Source organism: Panthera uncia, chromosome D4 (assembly GCF_023721935.1).
Source record: "Panthera uncia isolate 11264 chromosome D4, Puncia_PCG_1.0, whole genome shotgun sequence".
Lineage (NCBI taxonomy): Eukaryota > Metazoa > Chordata > Mammalia > Carnivora > Felidae > Panthera > Panthera uncia.
This window is the reverse complement of record NC_064807.1, coordinates 57,884,254-57,912,060: the sequence shown is the minus strand read 5'-3', so window position 1 is coordinate 57,912,060 and position 27,807 is coordinate 57,884,254. Positions and strand designations below refer to the sequence as shown.

The following is a 27,807-nucleotide window of genomic DNA, read 5'->3' as shown; positions in this document are numbered from 1 at the left end:
TTGATGGCTCCCTATTGCCTCACCACTAAAATGTGAGCCTCTTAGGCTAGCAGTACTTGAGCAGATGACACACTTAAGTAAATAGCCCTAGAAAAGATTATGTTTTAGGCTGTGAGCTCCTCCTTTAGGGAAGGGACCAGGTTTGATTGATCAACATGTTCCCATCAACCAGCGGCACAAGTGCTCACTAGGGTGACTGAGTAAAAGAACAAACTAGTTAAACTAGTTGCCATATATGGTCCTCCTTCCTCATTCCCTCTCGCCGCAGGGATTTCCAGAGTCTGGGCTCTCAGTCCATTTCCCAAAGTACATTTCTTATGTTGGAACCTAGAATCCTGTGGATAAGAACTTTTGTACTGCTTGTAATCCCTCTGATCCCCCTCGGCAAGGAAACACCTTTCAGGAGGCACCCACTTCTATAACTGGGCATCAAGGTGTAAACCCCACTCATCCCTGAGCACACCTCCTCTCCAAAGGGCCACCTGTTTGCTTATTGCCCATCTTAGGTTGATTTTGGTTCACAGCTTGCTGATCAACATTGGTTGATGGGAATTAGCTTGACTTGTGACTTAGAAGAACAGATCTCAAGCTCCTGGGAGAGTGGGGACACTTTGTGGTGAAATCATGGACCCCCAAAAGTGATCAGACTCACCCCCACAGCTGTGTGTCTTGGGAAAGCTTTCATCATTTGTGGTGCCCAGACTGTAACTGCAGATCTTTCACATGTCTTTAAAACTCGAGTGACTCCCTGGATGACCAGGGCCGTGTTTGGGGGTCACATTATAATTAACATGCACATCTTAGAGCTAAAAATCAAGACAGAATTTCTTCTGAACTCTATTTCCTAAACTTCAAGTGTGTAAACATGACATGAAATGGAAATTGTTTAGAAACAGCCACAAAAGCAGAAGCTGTCGATCTAAAGCCTGTTCCACCGGAATGTTAAGTAAAGGATGAGGGAGTTCCACGGCCGGCCGCTGCCTCCCGAAAGCAGCAGGGAGTGAGTGAATGGTAAGTACAGAGCGCATTGGCTCTGATGAAAGCAGTTGAAAGCAGGTGTGGCAAATCCCAGCTCCCCAAGCAGCCTTAGTTCCCTCCCCATCCTGACGCAGCCTCCGTTTCCTCATCTGTTCAGGGTTCTAAAATTCCTGGCACAGTGCCTGGTGCAAAGCAGACCCTCAACAAGTGCAGTCACCACCACCAGTAATGATAATAATAATAATAATAATAATAAGTGCCATCACCACCACCACCAATAATAATGACAACAATAATAGTGAGAACGGTTTCATGTGCCACATCTGCACATGAAACTTTTTAAATTTTTTTTTTAAACATTTACTCATTTTTGAAAGAGAGAGACACAGAGTGCGAACAGGGGAGGGGCAGAGAGAGAGGGAGACACAGAATCCTAAGCAGACTTCAGGCTCTGAGCTGTCAGCACAGAGCCCGATGTGGGGCTTGAACTCACGGACTGTAAGATCATGACCTGAGCTGAAGTTGGACAGACGCTTAATCGACTAAGCCACCCAGGCGCCCTGAAACTTCTTTTTGAAGTTTTTTTCTATTTTTTTTAATGTTCATTTTTGTAAGAGAGGGAGAGAGAGCACACATGCAGGTAGGGGAGATGCAGAAAGAGAAAGGGGGACGAGGATCCTAAGTGGGCTCTGTGCAGACAGCAGCAAGCCCAATGGGGGGCTTGAACTCACACACTATGAAACCATGACCTGAGCCAAAGTTGGACGCTCAACCAACTGAGCCACCCTGGCACCCCCAATCTTTAAAAAATTTTAAATTTAAAATGTTTTATTACATTAAAAAAATACATGCTCTGTGCAAGAAGATTCAACATGCAGCAGCTTAGAGGAAGTGAAAGGTGAAATCTCTCTCCAGAGATAAGGATTGTTAATAATTTGTTGTGTAGTCATTTGGCCTTTGCCCATTTGCTTTACAGAACTACACATCTCCACATATTACAAGCATGTTTTCTACATAAACACTCTCCTACTAAACATCCTCCTGCATCACAGACCTTGTCCAAGGTTGTCCGTTCTTTTGAATGCTTCTATACTGTGACTCTGGCACACAGTATTCGTCATTTCCCCTATTTGTAGACTTGTAACTTGTTTTCAGTTTTTCTTTCTTACATTCGGAAGCAACCATCCTTGTGCATATACTTCTTTGCACGAGGGTCTGGGCATTTCTGTAGGATCGATATCCAGAAGTGGAACTTGAAGCCGTAATATTTAATATTTGTTAGGTCCACCAATTGTATCTCCATTCCAGGGCCATTTCCAGTTCTGCTCCTTCCACCAGTCTATGAATAATGTTCCCTTCCTCGGGTAGACAAATATTTTTTTAAATATTTTTTTCTGTGCTAATTTCTGCATTCACAAAAGGCTCTTTGTTTCTGTTCCTTCGACCAGTATTTACAGAGCATCTGCAGAGCCAGGTTCTGTGCTAGGAATTGCAGGGGATATGTCTGGATGGATTGGAGTTGAACTTGGCCCTCAGAAGCTGTGGTGATGGGGCAGCTGGGTGGCTCAGTCAGTTGAGCATCCGACTTCAGCTCAGGTCATGATCTTAAAATTTGTGAGTTCAAGCCCCACATGAGTCTTGCTGCTCTCAGCTCAGAACCTGGAGCCTGCTTCAGATTCTATGCCTCCCCCTTTCTCTGCCTCCTCCCCCCACCCCCCCACTTGTGCTCTCTCTCAAAAATAAATTAATAAACATTAAAAAGAAGAAGAAGAAGAAGAAGCAGAAGAAGAAGAAGCAGCAGCAGCAGCAGCAGCAGCAGCAGCGAGCCTGGGAGCTGAGCATGCAAATGGCTAGAGGCATGGTAGAGAGGCCCAGGTCCCTGGGCTGACAGCGAACATTGAAGAGGCGGGCAGCAGGGGGTGGTAAGAGATGTCAGGACACCTTCCCGGCTTCTTGAAGGGAAGTTCTAGTGAGGGTGTTGGCTTCATGCTTTAGCTGTTGCACCACCACTGGCATGCACTGGCACTCACTGGCAGGGTTCAGTACACGGTGTCCCAAACTGAACAGAAACCTGGGACTTGGGGCTCTGGGGGAGCAGTTCAGGCCTGCGTACCTTGGAGGGAGCCAGGTGGAAGAGGCAGCAGTGGTGAGGTGGCTGTCTCCACCGAGAATCTCGAGGTGCCTTTGCTTTCGTGTTCTAGACGTTGATGACACATTTCACATGGTATGGAGTCTCTCTAGGGCACCTTTTTAGGGTCCTGAGGAGCGGCCGTTCTTGTGTTTCCCAGCACAAAAACATCCATTGTCCAGATGTTTCTTTCCAAATACTTCTTGAGATGGTTGTACGGATGGCGTTATCTGTAATAGCTGCTGATGGGAAATTGCTGCTTGAAGGTAATTCTGAACAGTGGCAGTTTTCAGGTTCCTAATTCTTGTGCATAGCACCACCCACACATCTTCCCCTTCCCCACTCTTCCTTCAAATTAAACAAAAACAACTTCATTGGGTTTTTGTGCTGTGACGCCAAGAAATACAAGATGTGACAGTAAAGTTGGAAAAACCAGTCAGGTGGGAATTGTGCCGATTTCTCACTCTGACTTTGGCAAAAACCTTTCCATTCTGGGTTTACCATTTGCTCTGTTACACGGGGGCCCTGTTACATGCTGGCTCCGCCTATAGGATCTGTCTGCAGTCCAATGATTATAAGAATCAGATAACACAGAGGGCTCTGATGACCAGAAAGTACTGTATGGAAGGAGGGAGTCTTGCTGTTGTTGGTCTTTGTATTAAGTTTGGGTTGGTCCTTGGCAGATGGTCACTCCTGAATCAGGTAGGGACACCTGCCAAAACTCCCAGTCTTGTGGTCCAGGGTTCTCATTGTATATTGTAGTTGAATTGTTGAGGAATTTGTTGGAAGTTAGTTAGGATGCCAAGTCAGGGACCCCACACACCGGTAGGATGGGTGCTCTTGTATATGTCCCCTTCTCCTTCACATGCAGAAGCCACAGCACTGGAACAGGACGCATGTGTGAACATCCACTCTTATAGAAGCAGATTGAGAGACTGTGGAGCCAAAAAGTCATCCAAAGCCTCTGCTTCACCCCCTCCTGCCTTACCTGGAGGAATCTTAGCTCCCATGGATCAGGCAGCCAGCCAGGGTCACACAGCTGGTGAGCGGAGGGCCAGGCTGGTCCCAGGCCGGCCGCCTCATCATCACCATCCAGGTGGCTTTGGTTGTGTACAAGTCCCCAGGGGGATTAGTCCCTTTTGAAGCAGTTCCAGATTGAGGAGGGCCGGGGCAGAGAGCTTGCCAGATCTCAGCAAGTTGCTTCCGGCCAAGCAGCTGCACTAGGCACAAGGCACAATGCCAGCAACACCCCTCAGCATGAGGCAGTGACCCCACAATTGGCTTCAGGGCTGCCATCACCACCAGATGGGTCTGGGTGAGATTTGCCCAATTTAGCTGCAAACCTGGCATGGGGCAAGGGTGCTATCAGGTAGAGCTGGAGGGAAGAGTGGTGCCTGGAAGAAGTCCCTGGCTCTGCCCTGGGAGGCTGGCACCCTGTACCTGATGCCAGTTTGTAATCCCTTGTTTGGGGCCAGCCAGACCGGAACCAGCAGCATGTGTTGATCAACCCACTAAAGATTAGAATGCACTGGAACAACTCTTTAATGGGCATTTCTCTTCCTCATGACACCTCCCCCTATGCTTTCTTCCCAAAATGCCTGACCACAATGATTACTTTGGGGACCTATGTGTGGTCCTAGTCAGATAAACCCTGAGATAACCTGAGTCACCCTTCCTAATGAGCAAACCGGCAACCAGGAGGCAGTGACCCACTGGCATCACTTGACACAGTGGAGCCAGGACTGTACTCTTCTGCTCCTTGCTTCCTTTGCTGACCTGAACTCATTCATGCAATTGTGGTACAGGGAGCACTGACCTGGGTTGGAAAAGCAGTGTAGACATCTGCACGGTTAAGAACATGGGCTTTGGAGCCAGGCTGCCTCCATCACTGGCTTGCTGTGTGAGTGCATTTAAGGTGGTGATGCCATCAGCAACCCCTAGTAGAGCTGTTGTGGGAATTAAGTGGGGAGCCAGATGCAGAGCACTTAGCGTAGCCCCCGCACACAGCGTGCACCCATCACTCAACCATTCTTAGAGTGCATTATTAAGAGTGGAGCCTTTGCGACTATGGCTGAACCATTCAGTTTGTCTGACCTGCAGATTTTTTTATCAGTCAGGTGAGGAGGGGGCTTGGGTTTGGTCATGACCCTTCCAAGGCTTGCTCTGTGAGGTTCCGTGAGAATGGGCCGGTGATGCTGCTCAGTGAGGGCTATAACCATGACTGGTCTGTCATGAAAGTCTGTCCCCTGTGGCTTTATCACATTAGTGTGTGGCCGGAGGCCTCTGTGGAAGCCGGGACCACACCGTGCCCAGCAGACCGGAAGATTGCACCAGGGGGCAACTGGCCCTTTGTACAGTCCATCAGTGCTGGGAGGACACAAGATAGGACTTGCATCTGCCTCTATTTGCTAAGGCTTCAGGTGTTCCCTGCAGCACAGGGGTCAGGGGATGCCTGCCCCTCTCAGGATTGACTTGAGGATGCTGGTGCTACCCTGCCCCTTATCCTGATGGAAACACTCACGTTTGGGTTGCTTGCTGGAGTGTGTCTGTCTTTCTGGAACATTGGGCACCTTCTGTCCACTTCTTGAAAGGGTGAAGCCCTAATTGTTTGGAGGGTCAGACCCTCAGATCATCAGCAGCTGATTGCCACACCCTGGTGGTTCCTGTCAGCTTCTGAAAAAGGCATTTTGGGTGAAAGCATAAACCTGATCAGATCTCCTGATCCACTTTTCCCAGTTTCCTCCCGTTTCAAGTCTGCACCCCTCCTCCCAACCTTCAGGGCCAGCTCCAGTCTCCTTATCCAGCTACTCCGTGTCCCCTCTTCTTCATGAGCACCGAGCCCAAGGCGGCTCACGGTATTTGGTTTTACCTCAGAACCCCTCAGGCTTTCCTCTGTCCATGACTTTGCTGCTGCTTGACTTGTCTGGGTTGCCCTTCTCCTGGTGTCCCTCATCTTTACCTGTCTGTCCTTTCCTTGAGCGTATTCTACCGAGGGCCCTCCATTCACTGTGTGTGACACAAGGCAGGTCCCTCACCCTGGAGGGGCCTCCTTGCACTAAGACTTGAGATTCTGTGAAGTGCCACCTCCCCAAAGTTTTTCGAAATCCCTGGGACAGCATTTGCTTTCTGCCTCCACTGAGCTGCCACTGTGTGTACCAGTTTAGGGTACTCGGGGCCAGTCAGAACTGGGTTAGTCCCAGTTAGGCCTCTGAATCTGTCTGAGCCTCAGTTGCTGCACCATAAAATACAGTAGCACTTGCCTGTATGTGCCATGGGGATGAGGAATGATATACAGCCAATACCTAGGTCAGTGCCTGGCATAGGCAGGTGCCCACTAACTTGCAGCTGTTATTAACTCAGTGCTTATGGATGTTGGCATCCCGATTCTCCTGCTAAACCATGAGGTCTCTTGGGGGTGGGAGCGTTGTCTAACACCATGTGAGTGCTCAGCGTTTGGCCTGGGGCCCACCTTAGCACACAGTAAGGACTCGGTGGATGCTTGAGAAAGAAAAGCAGGCAGGCTCCTTGATTGCCTGTGAATTGGGGTCTTGCAGTTGACATGGAATCAGAAAGCTGTCTCTTGAGAAAGTTGCTGCTCTAAATGGAGACTTGTTTATGCACTGCACTGAGTCCAAGGGCAGCCAAGATCCTGGAGCAGCAAGTTCGCCTCAGTGAGTCTCCACGGGGGATGGCGACAGAACTCTGGCCTGCAGCCTCTCAGAGTCCTCAGCACACCAGAGCAGTCCCTGGAAGAGTGCAGAGTGACAGGCAGGGCTGACGGACTCGGCCGTAATTGCAGAGAGGGCCTAAAAGCTCTGTGAAGAGACCCACATGGCTTTTTAAATCCTGAGGAGAGCATAATTGGTGTCATCGGGTGTGCGTTCTCGTCTCCCCTCTGGTGCCACAGAACAGGGGGGCTCAAGGGAAGACCCCATCACCGCAGATGACGGAGGGAAGGGAGAGCACACTGGGCTCCCTGACTCAGATGTGGGCCTTTCCCTCGCCCTTGGGCTGAGCACAAAAGAGCAAGTGGTACAGGTTCTGCCGGGCAGTGACAGGCCCTCTCTGCTCCCTCCAACGTGACCATTGTTCTTGTTCCACACCCCCTGCTTCCGCAGAGCTCACCACCCGCTTCTTGGGTGTTTCTGTGCACGCCTGGAAAAGATGGTAAGAGAACTCCAATTAGTCAGTCTCCTGGCTTCTAGACAGCTCCGGAAACCAGACTAGATAGAGGAGGAGGAGGTGGGGCCTCATGCTTGTGTTGCATTGGGTTTATCTCCAGGCTTTATCTCCGAACCTCCCTGCCCTGCCCTTGCTGGCCCGCACCGTCCACCCAAGAAGACCCCTGCGGCCTTGGCCTCTGCCTCGACCTCTAAGGGATACCTGAATTCAGATGTCCGTTGAAGCACCTCAGTCAGGAGTCGGGCCTTTTTCCAGCAAATGTTTTAACAGTTCAGATGGGGATGAATGTCCCCTGTCTTTCCTTTGATGTGGTACCCTGGAAGTTGGCTGATTTTCAGCTGCATGCCTAATTAGGAACAGCCACCCGCCACTCCTGTGCAGTTCCTCACTCACTCTGTGGTGCTGGGTGTGATTTTAACACTTCAGACCTGACTGAAATAGATGCCCCAGCCTCCAGAAGATTAAGAACTAGACAGTCTGATAAAAGAGATGTCAAGAAGCATCGGGGAAAGGCAGGAGGAGGAGCCCTGGCCCAGGAGTGAGAGGACCTCCAGCCTCATCCCTGCTACTTTCTCCCCATCCCCAGCTCTCAGTTTCCCGGATCTGTAAAATGTAGTGACTAGCCTGCTGATCGCTGAGACCTTCGCGTTGCATACAGGAGTTGATCCAGAGCAGGGCTCCCACATGGAGGCATGAGACTGCCAAAGCAGCAGCGAGAATTGGAAGTTTGGGATCCAGAAATGAAAGTAGGTTTAGAGGTTGGTGTTGAAACCCTCCATCGCAAATGCAGAGTTGGCCCGTCAGATTTCCGTGAGCAGACCTTCTGTGGCTCTGGGAGACGAAGGGTCATCTCAGGGCAGGAGGGGGTCTTAGGATGGGGTTCCCAGGAAGCCCAGCAGTGGCAACCAAAACAACAACAATGTCCACAGAGTACTTTCTGTGCATCTGGCACTGTTCTAAACATGGAAGGTATATGAATTCATTTAACTCTCCTAAACGTCCTTCCAAGGTATGTACTGTTGATCCCCCATCCAGAGATTTAGAAACAGTGGCAACTTGCCCTTTTCCTCCGCTGGAGCCAGGCCTTGGGCCCAAGCAGTCTGGCGGAATCCGTGTTTGCAGCCACCACACCGTGCTGCTGAACCTGTCACTCACCTGGACCCACGGCTTTGCCTCCCTCCAGGTGGATGGTGCAGGGCAGCCCCAGTCAGTGGAAGGTGCATCAATCTCGTAAGGCAGCCCTAAGCTTCCAAGTCTAGTCTACCCCCATCCCTGGCATCTCAGGCATCGGTCCTGGTGACCTCTGACCCATGTGAGAGAGGTCTGGCAGCACAGCCAGGCACGTCCACACTGGCTGAGTAGAGGTTTCTTGGCCTGGGAATGGAGGCTTCTGTGGGCCACATCCCTACTGAGCTCTGCCACCCTGTGATTTGGCATCTGGTGTGGATTCCCAGACAAGCCCAGCTGGGAAAATTAGAGGTGAGGGGCCTGCAGGCCAGCGTCTATCATTTCCAGCTAGGCTTCTGCACGTCTGTGCCAGCCTTTCTCTGCCCAGCTCCACCCTGCCCGGAGGTTCTAAGACACCTCTCCTTAGACACTCTTGGGGGTGCCATCCTGTGGCATTCAAGATCATCCAGAGCCCACTTTCGCCTGCCTCCAGCTTCCTCTCCCACCAGGCCCTCTGGACAGCCCACCTTCCCCATGTATTATGTGCGTCCAGCCCCTGTGCCTTTGCTTCACTCCTTCCTCCATCAAATGTCCATTTTCCTCGCCACACCATTGTGCAATGACCTCATGTCTAAATTCCTTAAGCTTTCCCACGTTTCCCCCAACTGCACTGTAGTATTATGTCTGCTCCCTGGTGAGGATCCTGAACCATCTCTGTGCTGGAGGCTCTGGCCCTCCCTCACCCAGGGCGTCTTGAAGACCAGGATCATGTCTCCATGTGGCTCTTGTGCCAGGCATTCAATAGATGCCTGGCTGGGTGCACAGAGTGGTGGATGCCAGTGCTGCCAGAGGAGGCTGGGTGCTCCAGGGGTGCACACGGATTTCCTCCCCTTCCATCTCCCAGAGACCTCCTTTTCCTGTTGCCGAAGGGAAGGTAAAGAGGTATAGTATAGGTTTCTTTTCTTCTAGTCTTTTGGCTGGTAAAAGATATTGACCGTAAAGTATGTTGCACATTTGTTTTTCATTTATATGTGTATTTATATGTGTTTTTATTTATATGTGTATGCACCTGCTTTCAAAATATAGATTTGGGGACGCCTAGGTGGCTCAGTTGGTTGAGCGTCCAACTCTTGATTTCAGCTCAGGTCATGATCTCACAGTTTCATGAGCTTGAGCCCTGCATTGGGCTCTGTGCTGACAGCATGGAGACTGCTTGAGAGTCTCTCCCTCTCTCTCTGCTGCTCCCCTGTTTGTGCTCCCTCAGTCTCTCTCAAAATAAATAAATAAACTTGAAAATACATATTTGAAGTTGTCCATAACTTTCTTAAATGTATATAATGAGGCCATTATAATGGAAATCAAAATCCACATTGAAGGAAGGGCAAATGAATGGATACAATATCTAAGATAATGTACTTATTGAAGTCAAGCATCAGAATTAACCCTGAGCTTCCTGGCAGCCAAAACAAAGAAAAGTGGGGATGGGGGGCTGGGAGGGGGTGGGTGGTGAAAGGGAAGCAGCACAGAACTGGTGAACCCTGGAGCAAAGTGTAGCTTGTTGCTCATGGACTTGGGGAACTCTAAACCCTCATCAGACCCACTCAGGAGATTCTTGGTTTGCACCAAGCTCTGTCCTGGGCCCCTTACTCAAGATAATCCCCTCACCCTTGCTTCTCCGTAGCCACAGTCCTTGTGCAGCACGCCCGCCTCCCTCTCCTGGCTCTGTGCCTTTGGTGAGTGTTCCCAGGGTCCCTTCCAGGTCTTAAGTCTCTTAATTCCAGAGAAAGTACTGTTTTATTTGTTTGTTTGTTCTCGTTCTCTTTCTCTTTATGTAGTTCCACTTGAAAACCTTTCTATTCCAGAGATTAACAGAAATCCCCACCTGTCAATTTAATGTTTCTGCTCCCTGCCTAAGAGGCATGAAATCACAGCCTGCCACCAATATTAAAGGTCATTTTCCATGAACCTATAGATGGTGAGGTCCAGATAACTTGTGACTTAAAACATATGGTCCCCTATTAGATCAGTCTCTGGACCATCAGAGGTTGGTCTGGGTAATAAGGAGGATGGGCCTGGTCATTAGGCGGGAGACAGTGACGTCTGGTAAGCTAACCTGATGCAGTGGCCCTTGACTTCTGGAGCCCCTGGCAAGCCTTTCCTGGGAGAGAAGATGCTCTCTAAATGAGCATCTTCTCAGAAAAAGGCGGCTGCTTCCGAAATGCACATAGCTCCTGTAAGCCCATCTTGCTTAAAACTGTATTTACTTTCATGTCCTTCTGTCTTAATTACCTTTTTTCTTTACTGGCATCCTTATTCATTATTTAAAACAACTTTCAAAAATAATTATGCAATAATTCCTTCCTCCATGCACCATAGCTCTTTACTTTCCTGTATCAGGTTTTCGGCCCTTTATTCATTTGTATCTGTAGTGACAACATTGCTGTCATCAGAGTCTAGATATTGTGGGCAAAGTGTGTGATGACAGTATTCAGCAGTTCCTAAGCAAGGGCTAGAATCCCTTTGGTGCATCGTTCACAGTGGCCAGGACTTGTTTAGAAAGCCCACATTATACGGTTTGCTCAACACATAAACAATCTTGTATTTTACTTTTTAACTTAGCATAATTTCATGCATGCTTTTCCATGTAGCTACATAATCTTCAGATTTATCATTTTAATGGCTGCTTAGTATTCCATCCAGTTAGCGTGCCATAATTTACTTAACTGTTCCCAATTGTTGCAGCCTTAATGAAAATTTGAATTCACCATGTACTACAGGGGGAAGCTGGTTTTAATGATTACCATTATAACATCCCCTGCCCTAACTGCATGCCATTAGTAACCCAGCTTTAGGAAGGCGCAGATGCTTTTGGAACAATAAATTCTGTAGGAGAGGTGTATGCACAAGTCCCTCTGATTTAATAGCTAATCTGTTCACTGCACATGTTTTCCTTTTATGCTGGTGTTTATGTAGAATATCTACCTCTTCTGCATATTGTGTAATACTAAACTACATGCATTTGGCATATTGCTCCCGATACTTTATCACTGCTGTCAGGAACTTCCATAAATTAACAAGAATTTGGGGGTAAGGAGTGGTTTCTGGCTGTCGATTGTCGTTCATTTATCCCACCCACACTCTTTGAAGATCTGTTTGCAGCCAGGCTCTGTCAGGGAGAGAGCAAAGGCACTTCCGATTATTGGAAGCCCACAAATGTGCCTCTGTGAATTGCTTTGTGGTGCCCAAGAGTAAATGGTGATTCTCATGCGAAGTGCTTTGTAAACCGTACAGTGCATTAAATGGTTGCTGGTCTTGCTGATAAAGTAGGGTGAAGAGGAAGGTGGTTTTCCTGGGTCAGTGTCCATCAGCTGTATCCCCAGTGTCCTCAGACCTCGGAAATTTCCAAGGACAGGAGGCTAGACTGCACTTCTCAGAACCAGCGAGAGTGATGATGATGACCCCACAGAACAGATTAGATAGTTTGGTAGGTTCAGTGAGTTTCAGAGTTGTCTATAGTGCCTTACAGTTGGTGTTCACTTTAAAGTGACCAAGTCCTACCTTTCTTTCTTTTTTTTTTTTTTTAAAGTTTATTTATTTTGAGAGAGAACATGAGCAAGGGAGGGGCAGAGAGAATGGGAGAGAGAGAATCCCAAGCAGGCTCCATGCTGTCAGCACAGAGCCCAACCCAGGGCTCAAGCTCATGAACTGTGAGATCATGACCTGAGCTGAAATAAAGAGTTGGATGCTTAACCAGCTAAGCCACCCAGGTGCCCCTGAGTCCTACCTTTTATAGCTCTTCTCTTTTCCTCTTCCTCCCCCATAAAAAGAAAAACATCATCCCTAAAACTAATAAACGATCCCAGTTTACTCATGGAACCCAGTAAAGCCATATTTTGCCAAAGTACAGGACATCTTTTCAGAGAGGACAGGATTTTCAGGGCCCTGAGAAGGTGAGAAGGTTTTTCCATTTTCTTCCTCTCTCCTTGTAAAAAGAGAAAGTGTTTTCCAAAGAAAGTATCTCTGCGCACTGCCTACACCCCCACCGGCTCTCCAGCTCAGGTCCCTTTCCAGCAGAGAGAAAGCAAGCCTTGGGCCAGTACCTACCTACTTGGTTTTGTTCTCATTCATTCTTTTTATGTGTATCAACTGTTCTAGTAAAGGATAATGACTTAAGGATAGTGATGTAAAATTTTTGTAATGAATTTACTAACTCTAAAAAGTGAGGCAGCATAAATAAAAATGGAAAGTAAGAACCCAGGCGGTACCTGCAAACAACAGAATCAACAGCAGTTGGTGTGTGTGTGACTTAATGAAGTCTGGGAAACACTACCGTAATGTTATTTAACATCAACGCTAACGACACTGGCGCGGCATCAGCTGGCTTCTGTGGTATCAGGGCATGTGCACACGGAGTTTTGCCATCCCCACGAGCTGGCCCTGGACCATGAAGCCCAGCCTAAAAACAAGCTTTTGCTTAGAAAGGCTGACATCACCATGCGTTTTGTCCACTGCTCTTCAAGGCACATAAGTCCCGTGGGTTTCTACTGTGTCTTTATGCCATTGGAACTCCGATTTGGAGAATGCCTCCAGAGTCCTTTTCAACAGCTCACTCTCAACGATCCTCACCCCTTTTATATCAAGCCTTACCTCTCCCCTCTCATCTCCTTGGACCCAGTGCTCCAGCAAAAGTGGACAGTGAATAGACCAATTCAGCCTTAAATGGAAAGGAAATTCTCACACACACACTACCATGTGGAAGAACCTTATAAACATTATGCTAATTGAAATAAGCCCGTCACAGATGGGGACAAGTACCATATGATTCCTCTTGTAGTGAAGTATGTAGGGTAGGAGAGTGGTGTCTCCCAGGGGACAGGGAAGGGGAAGTGGGGAGTTCGTGTTTAACTGGGACAGAGTTTCAGTTTGGGAAGATGAAAAAGTTCTGGAGATGGATGGCGGTGATGGTCGCACAATGGTGTGGATGTACTTAATGCCACTGAACTGTACCATAAAAATGGTTAAAATGGCAAAGTTATGTTATGTGTGTCTTTTACCACATGAAACAGAAAGGCAGTGAACGGTCTTCTCCAGCCACACTGCCTTGCCTCAACATGGTCCGACCGCAGGGAACTCTGACCCTCCTGTTTTCACTTCCCTTGTCATTCTCCCCCCCCGCCTTGCCCCTCACAGGCCCTGCACTGAGCCCTTTGCTACAGAGAATTATGGTGATTTAGATGCGTATGTCTACCTCTTCTGGAAGCAATGGGCTTCCTGAGAACAGCCTCTCGAGCAAACCCTCCCTTCCCTGTGTCCCATGCAGGCCCTTCACACAGGGGGGTCTAGGATCAAAGCAGGTGAAGTGTCACTGTTTGGCTCAGAAGCACCTGATTCTGACATCCTAGCATCCATCTTCGAGCCACCACCGGCCTCTCAGAAATGAGCAGCTGACATGGATGCCCCTGTCTGGGGCCTGATCTAAACAGGCAGTCACCCCTCAGCCCACAGAGGGCCAGGCCTTGGCCTCCCTTCCAGAAGATTTGGAGCCGCCCCCCCCCCCCCCCCCACACACACACACTTATTCAGAAGTGAAGCTGGGGGCGCCTGGGTGGCTCAGTCAGTTAAGCGTCCAGCTCTTGATTTCAGCTCGGATCATGATCTTGTGGTCCCTGAGTTCGAACCCCACGTCAGGGCTTGTGATTCTCTCTCTCCCTCTCCCTCTCTCTCTGCCTTTGCCCCACTCGCACACACTCGCCTATTCTCTCTCTCTCTCTCTCTCAAAAATAAAGGAGTGAAGCTAGATGTCTGCTCTCAAGTCCCTCGGATGTGCTAGTGTGTTAGACTAGTCCTAGTGGGGAGGCCTTCTACTCATCTGTAAAGTGAGGGGGTGAGGGCTCTTTGTGATATCAGAACACACCTGGAACATCATGTGCACATCTGGGCCTGTCCTCACAGACTACAGTGCACAACCAGATGGCCGCAGTGAGCCTTCTGGTTCTGTCATTATGTCCAAGAGCCTGAGATCTTTGTAAGGAAACTTTGCCCTGTCAGAGCAGAGACACTGCGTTCAAGGGGTGGGGAGGAACAGGTAAGCGCAGTAACGGGCCTGTTGCTGTGCAGTCCTCACCTCCTTGGCTGGGACTGAATTCCCGTGGGTGTCACCTGACAGATCCCAGATGAGGAAGTTCCGCACATCCATTACATCCCTGCCTCCTTTCTTGTTGCTTGCAGAATTTCAGAGGCAAGAAAGTGTCCGGTCCCAGCACAAAGGCATCCAGTTATATGACACCCCTTATGAACCTGAGGGCCAAAGTGTTGACTCGGACTCAGAGAGCACGGTCAGCCCCCGACTACGGGAGAGCAAGCTGCCCCAGGACGACGACAGGCCCGCCGACGAGTACGACCAGCCATGGGAGTGGAACCGGGTCACCATCCCAGCTCTGGCAGGTAAGGAGCCGGTGGCCCCGCTCAGAGGGCGCTGCTGACCCACGCTCAGTAGTCGCCTTTGGTAAAGAGGGTACATGCACTGGTCCCTTTTGCTCAGGTAAACCCACAGGGCTTCATTTGATGGTCCGGCTGGGCCCCTCAAAGATGATGAGGGTCCTAGAGAGAAGGGAGGCCAGGTCAGGCCAAAGGGAAATCCTAAGTCTGGCCTCCAGGCCCTCCGTTCCGGTCTTTCCTAGTCTTCACAGATGGCTCCGATGATTTCATTGTCTGACTGTGTTGGTAGTTCACTGAAGCCAAGATTTCAGAAGGAATTTTCTTATAAACTAAAAGAAAACCAACTGCAAAGCGGTTCCCACTGAGCCTGAGGGAGCCAGTGCTTCTGTCTATTTGTGTGGATGTGATAGGCCTGGTATACCTAGGGCCACCACGTTTCCTGTTCCAGCTTTGGCATGAAGCCATTCATAGAGCATAGGCATGGGCACATCCTGACCTCAAGCTGGCTCTCGCCCTGGCCGAGAATGTCAGGTGCCCCCCATCTGCCTCACTCTGAGACTGGTTCTCTAGAATCTGGGTATCTGTCACAGCACTAAAACTCCTCTCCCACAGCCTTTTGGAAAGCTGCCTGCTACATGTGTCACAGGTCTTAAGTTTATGTGCTCACCCTCTGATTCTAATCCTAGCCTATTGGATCCATGCCAAGGTTATGATCTAAAATTCAGAAAACGCATTGTTTGTGATCATGAAAGGTGGGAAACAACCTGAATGTCTAGCAAACAGGGATTGATTCAGTGGAATACTGTACAGCCACTAACAAGTGATATTGACAAAGAGTTTATAACAACACAGGAAAAATGCTTATGTTTAATGTTAAGAGGTGGAAAGCCAGATGCAAAAAATTTCTTTTGCATCTAAGAGTTTAGGCATGTGAAAAAAGGGACATTGAATGACTCATTTAATTCTTGCCACACTGAAGGTCAAAAGGGGGGGGGGAGGGTGGTTTTAATTTTTAATTTAAGATTCATTTTTGCCTGAAATGTCTCTTTTTCATACCCAGCTGGACACTTCCTTTCTAGTCCCCAGCAGCGAGGCCTCGGCCCTACCCCCACCCTGAACAACAATTGATGTTCTAGCTGCTCAAGCACATACTACTCACAGTTCCCTGGACGTAGTGTGCGTCGTGCAAATTCCATTCCTTCTGCCTAAGTGCCCTTCACTGCCATGGAAAAAATCCTGTGCCTCCTTCCAGGCCCAGCTCACACGTTGCCATCTCTGTGAGCCCTTCCTGGTACACAGCTGTGCATCCCAAGGGCTTTCTTACTGTGTCTCTGGGCCTGTTGAGCTTCTTGCACTCAACCCTGGCATGACATTTCTCTCATTGTACGGTTAGCCCTGTCAGTACCAGTCTCCACCTGTCAGACTTTGAGCACCTGGCCGAGAGCCAGACATAGGAGTAGTCGTGAGGTTGAAGGTCAGGTCGCTCCCATGCATTTCACAGCCTCCTGTCTTCCTTTGGCACAAGGGAATCCAAGGACTGTCTCTGTCCCCTGGCATCGCCAATAAGGGGCTGTGCTCTTCTCCTGGCCGTGAGGGGAGCTGGAATGGGGCCATTGCTACCCAAGAGCTTACTTTCTGCAAACACCGGTTTGATCAAAGGGCTCGTGTGGCAGCTCTCCCAGACACCCAGGGCCTGTGGCATGAGATAGCACTGAGACAGGTGGAGGGTCTCACACTCTCCTAGACTGACCACCTGTGGGTCCCTCGAGGGTAGGGTTACCTTTGATGCTCTAGTCTGGTCTGGCACCGTGCTCCTCACAGCATGGTCCCTGGACCAGCAGCATTGCATCCCCTAGGAGCTGGTGAGAAATACAGGGTCTTGGGCCCTACCCCAGACCTACGGAGTCAGAATCTGTTTTAACAAGACCCCCGGGTGATTTGCATGCATATTAAAGTATAAAAGCACTTAACCTATAGGACCTCAAATGTTCTAAAGGCTCTCAGACCAGAACTTGCCCACTTCTGCTCAAAGGTGGTTTTAGAACTCCTGTACATTCTATACAAAGGATCACAAGGTCTCAGCTAGAACGGTCTCCTTCTAAGTTTCTGGGCCGCAGGTGTCCATTCTGGACGTGGCTTTATGTCACTGAGTTGCTATCACAAGTGTCATTATAGGTCTACTTCTTAGGCTGCTGAGAGAAGACAGACTCAGAATCAGGTCCCTGTCTGTGTCTCATCAAGTCACTTATCTGTGCATGGCCTGCTCCAGAGTATAAACCAGCTGTTCTCTTTCCAAGAAGCTTTTGGCTTCATTCTGATTTCTGGGGCCTAGAAGGAAGCCGTTTCACTCGGGCTGAAGGGATGCTGTGAGCACCCGTCATTAGTCATGACCGGATGCCTCCCCATGTCTGAATAGCCCGTCGGTGCAGTGTTCGTAGGTAAGGAGCACCTGGTATCCTAGCCCAGAGTGAAGGTGGAGTGAGAGGTGGATGGGCCACTTTCCAGGTAATGAGGATGAGTTGAAGTGGCTTGAGTGGATAACTCAAGTGCTGCCATGGTCCCATTTGTAAACCCAGAAGTGTGGCTGCCCAGGATTGAAGGACGGTGTCCTGTGTGAGTCAGTAACACACGTACATGGGTATGTCCGGACGCACATACTTTAGCAAGTCATTGGTGTCACTGGGGAGCAAGGCAGTGCTTGGCTAGGCCCTGTCCTCCTTACAACACCCGTTTGAAATGGTTTCTCTAGACTCTCAGGAAGCTCTCTGATGCTCACTGAGACAATGGAGTACAGGAGCTGGGAAGTGTCTGTGTATGGGATAAAGTTGGCTGGGCAAAATCGTTACCATCTCTTTCCTCCGTTTGTGTTCTCTGGTTCTGCATGTTTAGCCTGAGGGAATCTGGGCAGTGTTTTCAAATTTCCAAAGGGTATGGATTGTGAGGGAGCCCCAAAGGGCAGAGCTGGACCCACCAAGAAGGAGTCACCAGCATTTAGGGTCCAAGTGAGTGGTGAGAATCTCATTTACACCTGGAAGTATAATGAGCTTCCCCTCACTGGGAATTTGCAACCAGCAGCTCATTTGAGGCAGGAATGATGATAGAGACTTTGCCCAGCAGTGGGGGGTTGGTCTGTCACTTTGAGGGTTGTGTCCATCCTTCAGCACCCCACCATGCTGATCAGAGACAGGGAGAAGGGAAGGCCTCCGAAATATCTCCATGATTCAATCTATGAAGCAAAAGTGCTTCCTGCCTTTCAAAGTGCTGTCCTATACTGCATTCATGGAAAGAGGCACTCTCAAAAGAGTTCTTTGGCATTCTCCGTAGAAGTAACCCTTCCCAGCCAGCAGCTCCAGACCAGCCTTTATGGAAGTCAGGCCCTTCCCAGCTCAGCTACACTCTGGCAATCTGGGGGCCGCTGCCTCTAGAAGGCTCAATTACCACTCCCCGGTTGTGGTGAAGACAGCTGTTGCAGGGTATGAAGTGGTCTTAGCTTCTTGGGTATGAAAGTCTTCCCTCCTAGAATTCTCTGGCCAGGTGAGTGAGAAATACCACAAGCTCTCCAAAAAACCTTGGGCCTTCACTGCCTGCTTTTCCTCCAGGAAGCTGACTGTGGCCTCAGCCAGAACCTCCACCTGCCCTGCACTGGAGTTCCTTCCCACACGCGTGGCCTTTGTTGATCCCAGCCCGCAGAACAGATGCCTGGTCAGGTTTCTTGCACCACCAACTGCAGGAAACAGACAGGCTGCAGCTCCACTGTGCACAGAGAGGTGGTGTGGCTTCCATCAAGCTGTCAGCCCCCTTCCCCATGGCAGAGACACCTACCCTTAGAGCTGGCTATGTTCGGTTCCCAGCCTGCTTTGACTCACCCCTTGGGAGTCTTTACAGCAACAAATTACAAGGTAGCAGGTGGGTCTAGAAATGGCCTGTAGCACTCCCTGCCCAGTGTGGGGCAGGAAAAGCAGCCTAGGGTGATTCCACACTGTCTTGGGGCAGCGTGGATTGGTACAGAGGGTCTAACCAGCCTTGGGCCTTGTGGCAGGGATTGTGACATGGACAAATGGAGCCTGCACCAGAAGTATCCACACAGGGAAGGGCAGAAGAGCTGAGAGGATAACCTAGAGAAGCAGACATGGGCTCAGGGTGGCACGGATTAGGTGTCTTCACATCTCTGAGTGGCCACTGGGAGGATGAGGATTGAACCTGTCTTAGGAGCCTCCCATTTTCTCACCCAGGAAATGTGTCTGCTGCAAAAGGTCCTGGTGAGGCTTAAAGGACACGGCATCAGGAAAGTGCTGGCATCTACTGAAGCACTTTCTGCCTGCATTATCTCCTCTAATCCTCTCAGCCACGCTCTGGGGGATTAGTTTCCTCATTTTACTGAGAAAAAAGACTGAGGCCCAAAGAGAAGGGGCCCATAGCTAGTCAGCCACAGAGCTGGGATGTGAAGTCCAATTCCAGAGCCCAAGCCCTAACCCAGCGGCTGTCTGGGCTCCCTGCTGCCGTCAAAGATTCTGCATAAGATATGGTTGGAGCCCATGGGAAATGTCACCTGCCTTTTGTTGCCCTTGTACAGATTCCTCCCTATGTCTACATCTGGGAGGATACTCTACTGGGGTGTGCAATCCTACCTGGAGTGGTTCCAGCTGAGGATTCTGCAGGAGCCCAAGTTCTGGAAGTTCATGCCTGTGGGGGGGGGGGGTGGCTAAGCAGAGCCATCCCATGGGCTAGTCATGCTCTGCCATCACTCAGCTCCCACACCATGGCATCCCACTCCTTCTTGTCCAGCTGGAGAAACTGAGGCCTGGAGAGGAGAAGAGAACCCCCAGAGACTTCATAGCAGAGCCAGTCAGGCCATACACAGCAGATAGATCAATATTTTCCTTTTAATCCAATGAGTACGGTTAACAGCTATATCCTTAATGGTTTGTAATTGCTTCTGAGAAGCAAATGATCAGAGTGCTTGGTCAAAGAGCCAGGTGGCAGGGAGTGTGTGAAGGGTGCCCTTGAGATCTTTTAAAGGAACAAAGTCATTTCTTTTTTTCATTTTCGACTCACTGTCTGAAGATTCGTTTCTGTTGAAGCTACTTTTTGGGCGATGCCCTGGGTTCAGCCGGCAACAGGTCTGCTTCCCAGCAAAGATAGAAGACAGACAAATGAATCAGTGCTGAACATAGTTATTTGGGTATTTATCTGTCTTCGCCACTAGCTTCTCAGCGAGTTTCTCTGCCCTCAAAAGCTCAGGACAGGGGTGCCTGGGTGGCTTGGTTGGTTAAGCGTCCGACTTCGGCTCAGGTCATGATCTCACGGCCCGTGAGTTCGAGCCCCGCGTCGGGCTCTGTGCTGACTGCTCAGAGCCTGCAGCCTGTTTCAGATTCTGTGTCTCCCTCTCTCTCTGCCCCTCCCCTGTTCATGCTCTGTCTCTCTCTGTCTCAAAAATAAATAAACGTTAAAAAAAAAATTAAAAAAAAAAAAAAAAGCTCAGGACAGTGTTTTGCATGGAGTCAGTGGGGCAGTTGAAGGAGTCAGACAATCCCAAGTTCATATGCCAGCTCCACCACTCACCAGCTGTGGGACCTCAGGCTGTTCAGTCTCCGAGTCTTAGCTTTCCCATCTACAAAACGGGGATGCTCACAACCCTTTTCACACTGGATCCCTGTAATGATTAAGGGCAAAGATCTGGATGAAAAGACTTTGTTAGCCCTAAAGGGTCTCACTTGAGAACATGGTTGTCAGTGTTCAAGGAAGGCCTACTGTACTAAATAAAATTCAATTTAATGTTAAACTAGTACCCCATGGGGAGGTACTTCAAAGGCTCAGAGGCCCCACTTACAAAGTCCATTCCTCGTTACGCCTGGCAATGAGAAACATGGATGGTGTGGAAAGCAGTACTTCTATAGGAAACCGTAATCTATTCCTATAGTAGTTCCAATGGTGAGCCACCCAGTTTTTCTATTCTTCAGTCCTTCCCAAGATTGCACCACTGGTCCCTGGGTGTGAGAGGGTCCCCATTGCCTTTCTCCCTTCTGTCCCCCTCCCCATTCTAGCCATGACACACTTGTGAATTGGTTGGCTTGCCCCAGAGCAAGCAGGGGACTCACCCAGAGGAAGCATTAAATAGATTGCTGGGTCACACTCCTCAGAGTTCCTGATGCAATAGGTTTCAGGGACGAGGCATGAGAATTTACATTTTTAATAGCATCCCAAGTATTACTGATGCCGCTGACCTGAGGGCTTCACTTTGAGAACCTACAGTGTACCCTGTATATGTTACATGTTAGGTACCGGGATCAGGGGGAGTTAGAAAGGGGATATCACAGCTCAGCTCAGTGGTAGCAATGCCACCTCCTCCAGGAAGCCCTTCCTGGATATCTCCAGTCCCTTGCCCACCCTCATCCCAGGTTGGGCTGGGACCTCTGTACTCCTACCACAGCCTGTACGGGGTGCATTGGTTTATTCTGGTAGAGGCAGATAAACACTTGCAGGGGAAGTGCTAATGATGTGTTGGTCACCCCACCCCAACACTCAAGAGACACCCTGTTGAGTTTTGACACCTGCCCAGCCTCATCAAATAAGGCTGAAAGGGCAGAGAGAGGGCAAGTAAAGTCCTGGATATGTCTATTTCCTCCACAATTCTGAGTCATCTCTGAACCAGCTCAATTGACCAATTTAAAATAAACCTATTAAGGTAAAGGGACAAATGTGGGAAGGACAGGAAATTCACATTTAGAGAACACCACTTATGAAGCCCTGCAAGGTGGGTGTGGTTTCATTGTCCTCACACAGGTGACAGGGCTCAAGCTCAGAGAGGATGAGCAGCTTGCCCACAGTCGAACAGCAAATGAACCCAGGTCAGTCTGACTGCAAAACCTTTGCTCTTTCTACTGCTGCATTGACATCTCAAGTGTGGAGAAGGCAGGTCTGAACATTCCCTTTACCTTGTGCTGGTGCGATGTGCCTTTGGTTGCTGTGGAGCAGTTGTACCCACTCCATGCTGACCTCGTGACTTGTCACTGTCAAGAGCAAGTGCTCTGAGTCTGGTAACTCTGATAATATGTGCATCAGACACTTCCTCTGGGCTTGCTGCTCCCACCAAGCCCCGTGACTCATCGTCATGCACTCAGAATAAACAGGCTCAGCCCCTGGAGAAGGTTCCTCCGGGAGTCTTAGACCTGCCACTGTCACCTGGCACACCGAGACACATGCCACCTCCTGCTCACCATGGGCCCCAGAGGGGCTTTTGTGATGCTTCCTGTCCCTTGCACAGCTCCCAGAATACCTTGGGCCTGCAAGGAAATTAACAATTTTGTTTGTATGGGGAGCTTTTTGCAATGTAATGAGTAACAGTTGTAATTAATGTTTAACACGTATGAACAGCAGGTCTGCAGAGAAAAGGGGGGTTTAAATGACTACGAAGAGAACTGGGATCACTCACTTCCTTTGGCTAATATCTTATTGAGGGACAGGTTTTTCCAGTTGGCTTTTCTACTTGACATATGAATGAATTAATTCATTCACTAGCCCCCCCCCCCCACCAAAAAAAGAAAGAAAGAAAGAAAGAAAGAAAGAAAGAAAGAAAGAAAGAAAGAAAGAAAAGAAAAGGAAAAGGAAAACACTATTGTTTAATAGCTTTGGTTTGTCTACTAATTACATTGATAGATAGAAATGTTCCTTCGAGTGCCTTTGTCTCCTGTGTAACAAAAAGCACAAAGATTTGATAGAATCTTTGCTCTTCTGTTTGGCAGGGCAGACATCTTCATGTCAATAGAGATTTTTGTAAGCTCTGTGAGGTCAGAGACTCTGCCTGGCTTGTTCACCCCTCCAGAGTCCCCACCTAGATCCATGCCTGGCACATAGTGAACATACAGATATTTGTTAAGTTACTGAATAAATCATGGCTCAGGAAAACCAACCCCATGACTGCTTCAGCTCGCTGGAATACCTAGGTAATTGTGCAGCCTGCTCACACAGAGATGGTTTATTTTCGTATCATTCTTTCATGCTATATGCCTGTCTTCTCTCCAAATGTGGCTGAGGGATCTGCACCTGGACAGGCATTTTTGCCTGGCTGTTAACTGCCACAGTTGCTACCTCTGTTCTGAATTCCTAGGAAGAAGCCAAGAGTGTGTCCCTGGCTGTCTGAGGACTGACCCAGGAGTCCGGATACCACATTGAGGGTGGAGAGAGTGGTGTGCTAGTGGGTGGCATGCAGCCCCCTGAGAGCCATGCACCTGGCTTGTCCCCTCCTGTCACTCTTCCTTTTCCTCACTGCCATCTCCAGAGCGATGGCAGCAGAGACATATAAACAGCTTGGTGGGGGCTTTTGGGCTCCTGGATGGGGGGACTTGTTTCCATAGATGCCCACCATGCAGGTCCTCTGAGGCTTGTGGATGGGGGGAGAGTCTCTTTGCCTGGCCCTAGGATTCTAAGTGAGCGTCTGTGGATGTCTGTAGGTATAAACATCAGGAAACCTGCATCAGACACAAGCAGGCGTTCTCCATCTAACAGGTGAGCCCGACTCAGAACTAGGAGTACATATGAACTCAGGTGCCAGAGCCACGGGGTCTGGATTTAAAGCCCCGTGCTGCCACTTGCTAAGAGGGTGACCTGGGGCAAATTGCCTCTGTTTCCTCATCTTAAAATGGGTGGTAATTGGTGCCAAGAGTTAGGACACAGTCAGTGCTCGGTGGATGCAGGCTTTGGTATCACTGTCATTGTTAACTATGTTTTTGAGAATGTATTACACTGTAGACAGGATTTGTGCTGACCTTGTTAGAGGCCTCTGGGATTGAGAAGACTTGGGTTGGAGTCAAGTTCAAATCTAGCTGTTGACTTGGGGCAAATCAGTCTCATTTCCAGCCCTCCAATTCTCATGTATAACATGAGTTATGACAAAAAAGATGGCTTGCTTCGGCAGCCATCAAGGCCTCTGCATTTGGATCATCCCATCATTTTCATCAGGATTTGTCTTATTTCCCATAGCCTAGCAGCAGCCCTTGGGGTGGGGTCTTTGCATCAGACAGTGGTGCCTGTTTCCTATGGGGGGTGCAGAGTAAGAGGACGAGGACACACCCACCCCTTGTTCCAGGCCCTCCTTCCCCAGCCCAGACTTGAGTGTACATGCATGGACAGCGTTCCTGGAACCCAAGCAGCATCCCGGTGCCTGCTTCAAAACCCGTCCAATGCCCCGCTTCTCGGGGAGTCACCACTGCCTCCCTTCACAATGGAGACCTCTGTTCTCAGACACTGCCCAAGAGATGTGGCAGCGTGGTGCCCTGGGGCTTGCATGTGTCTGCCGAGGTGAACACAGAGGCCTCTTGTCGGCAGTCCTGGAACACAAACCAAACATTTGCTGAGCTGCCTGTTGTCTCCCAGTACCTGGAGGTGCTGCTCTCACGCACAGGGCAGGTAGGGTGGGGGGAGGCGGGGAGTGAAGCCTGCTCTTGAACTGGAAGGAAAGCGGGGGCCTCACCTCTCTGGGCTTCGATTTCTCCATCAGTAAAATGGGAATTCTAATACTGATCTTGCCGTGAGAAGCACATGAGGTAACCTAGAACATATGTTTAGAAAGTTGAAGCAGCAAAGACCATTGTCATGGGAACAGAGTTTCAGTCAATTGCAAGTGTTTGCACATTGTCGTGAAAGTCTGTGGTGTTTCCAGAGGCTCCAGGGGTCATGTGGTCCACCCCAGCCCCCCAGACCACTGCACTGTCTCCCTCCTTGCCCCATCTTGGGGGCTCACTACTGCCTGGGCAGCAGCCCCTTGTATGCTTCTCCACCCCTCCCCTCACGCTCCCTTCCCGCCTCACACACACAGATAGACTAGACTAGAGTTGAGGCCTAGCTGTTGGCAGAATGGAAGCGTCAGCGCCAAGGACTGTGTGAAAGGGGTGCTTTGGACACCTTCATTCTAGTCCCTGTGGCCTTGTGTGTTCAGAGTATAGGGCAGGCCCCTCCTGTGAGCCCCATGTGATTTACAAGGTTTTCATTTCTGCTTCATCCACAGAAGGCCTAAAAAAGCCTCTTCAGTGGGCTGAGAACTCCTTGCAAGGCCTTGTTTTCGGTTGTCTAATCCTTGTTGCCTTTTCTTAACAGACTCTGTCCTGCATAGGTTACTGGGAGGGTCAGAGTCTATTACTAACTACCTCCATATGGTATATGGTATAGGTATATGGTATATACCTTTATGGTATAGGTATTGTCAACCCTGTTATACAGAAGCAATAGCTAATGTTCAGAGAGGCCTAGAAACTTGCCCAAAGTCACACAGTAATGGCAGAGGCAAGAATCAAACATGGGTCTTTCTAACTCCGTAGTCCACACCCTTTCCATGATGCCAAGCCACTATGGTTCCTCCATTCCCTGGCCTTGGTGTAGCCCATAGGCGGTTCTTTAAAGTCGGCTGCATGCTGGCTGTGCAGAAGTTCAGAGGAGGCTGAGGTATGAATGAGGCGCAATCTCCATTTGGTTCTGAAAAGACACCTACCTATACTAGAGACTGGGGTGGGATTAGACAATGGCATAGACTGGGGATGTAGGGCACAGAAGAGGAGAAGGGAATTACTACCTGGAGGGTCTAGGTCAAAACCTCCCCTAGGAGGAGGTAGCACTGGAGCTGAACTTTAAAGAATAGCTAGGATTGTGCACCAAGAGATAGTGAAGAAAGGGATTCCAGAGGGCAGGCAAGGCAAGGCAAAGGCCTAGAGGTAGTTGGTGGATTTGGGAAATGGCTGGGGTTTTTTTTGTTGTTTTGTTTTGTTTTGTTTTTTAAGTTTATTTATTTATTTTGAGGGAGGGAGGGAGGGAGGGAGAGAGAGAGAGAGAGAGAGAGAGAGAGAGAGAGAATATCCCAAGCAGGCTCTGCACTATCAGCACAGAGCCCAACACGGGGCTCAATCTCACAAACTGTGAGATCATGACCTGAGCCAAAACCAAGAGCCAGTCACTTAACTGACTGAGCCACCCAGGCACCCCTAGGGGACTGGCCATTCTTTGTGACTGGAGCCAAGGGCTGGATGTGGATCCCAGAGGGGTTTTGTAGGAAAAGGTGGGTCCAGAAGGTTGGACTAAAGTCCAAGTCACTGAGGATCTTGAGCACTAGAGTGAAAAGTTTGCCCTCCATCCAGGGGTACTGGGAGCCAGCAAGTGTTCGTGAGCCCAGCAGAGCTGTGCTTTAGAAACCTATTGGCTTTTTGGAACTTGTTTTCTCTGACCAGCCCTGAACGATAAACAAGAAAGGAGCTAGACCCTGAAGGAACACATTTATTTCATCTAAGCAAACGTTTACTAAATACCATCTCCATAACAAGCACTACTTTAGGTTTAGGAGCAAACGAGATTGGAGAGGAAAAAGAGAAAGAAAATAAATCCCAGGCACTGTCCCCACAGAACACCCAGGCTGACTGGGGAAGAGTGGGAGGGGTGTCCGTGGAGCTGTGCCAAGTGTTTCTGGGGAGGAAGGGGCTCCCAGCAGGCAGTATCCGGGGAAGCATTGTGGAGGGGTGGCCTTTTGCCAGGTCTTGGAAGCTTCTAGATGTCATAGAGATGGAGTAGGAGGGTGGTCATCCCAGGCCTAGAGGTGGGAAGCACACCACAGACTGAATGAGGGAGGCACAGCCCCTGCCTGACCACAGGGAAGGAGGACCTGAGGGGACAGAGGGGGAGCTGGCAGTGGTGACCCAGAGACCTGGGCTCCAGCCTTGCCTTCCCTACCCCCATCCCACCCTTTAGCTTTGAGACCCTTTGAGGTGAGTTCTTCCTCACCTCTGAGTCCCGATCCCTCACCCATCACACACGGGGTGGTGGGGCTATTGTGAGAGTCAGAGCCAATGGGGGTGCCTGAGACACCGTCTCCGTTATTGGCAGTGACTAAACACAAGACCAGTTGGTATAAAGTCTGTAATACAAGTAGGAGGGGACCACCAGAGTTGGAGGCTAATGCAGATGGAGGAAAGGCCTCCTGGAAGGGCAGTGCTGGGGGGCACCTGAGCTGGGTCTTTAAAGGCTGAGACCTGTTGTTAGACCGGAATTTTTGGAAGGACATTTGAGGCCTCTCACGTCTCCCACTGCCTCCCAGGGCCTGGTCCTGCCCACCTGAGCCTCCTCTCCCTCCTGCACAACTCTGACTTCCATTTGTAATTGCCTATAGGTGCAATTAATTAGGTTCTGTCGTTCTAATGACTCACAGGGGTGGCATATTTTTTCTCTAAATGCAGATATTCTTTTGAGGGTTTGTGTCTTTATCTTTTGCAGAAAATCACTAAATTAAAAGAATTGCCATTTTAAATTGCAGATTAAAGAGAAACTTAATTAGAAGGAATGAAAGCAGTTGTGTTTGGAGCTTTTGTTCTTAACATTTTTTTTTCTTTTGCTGCTGAATCACTGTACTTGCAGTTGGTGTATTTTATTTTAGGTGAAATGATTTGCCTAATTAAGCCTGTCATTCATCACCACCTGTTCCCTCTAAATATATGGCTATATTATTAAGCTTGCAGGCGAATGTATAAATTAATTCAGTGGGGAATTACAGTGTTGACTGGGATATTATTAGGTTTTATCCAGTTTATCTGGTATGAAAACCGATATTTTCTTCCAATAAAGTGAAACAACAGCTCATTAAGCTTCTTCATTCATTCATTGGGCACCGGTTATGTTGCAGGCATGTGCGAGGCATAGGGCACAAGGGTAAATGTGGTACAGCCCCTGCCCCTGAGGGTCTCATGGGGCACCAGACCACGAAACTGGCCATTAGGATGCCATTAGGAGCAAGGTGAGTCTGGAGAGAGGGTGAGGTCAGGGAAGGCTTCCTGGAAGAGGTGGCCCCTGAAGGGCAAGTGGAGTCAGTTAGGTGGAGAGGCTGGTAGAAGGTTGTGGGGTTGTGGCCATTCAGGCAGAAGAATGGCCTTGAAGTGCTCATG

General features: G+C 49.3%; 1 protein-coding gene across 3 annotated transcripts in view; it reads left to right on the top strand.

The window, feature by feature from the left end:
• The window catches only part of SHB (SH2 domain containing adaptor protein B), a 136,751-nt gene that overhangs the window by 74,379 nt on the left and 34,565 nt on the right, over positions 1 to 27,807 (top strand). For all 3 annotated transcript variants that reach the window (XM_049626776.1, XM_049626788.1, XM_049626779.1), the window contains exon 3: positions 14,684 to 14,899. In XM_049626776.1, coding sequence (XP_049482733.1) covers positions 14,684 to 14,899 — 216 coding nt within the window. The remainder of the gene's footprint in view (positions 1 to 14,683; positions 14,900 to 27,807) is intronic.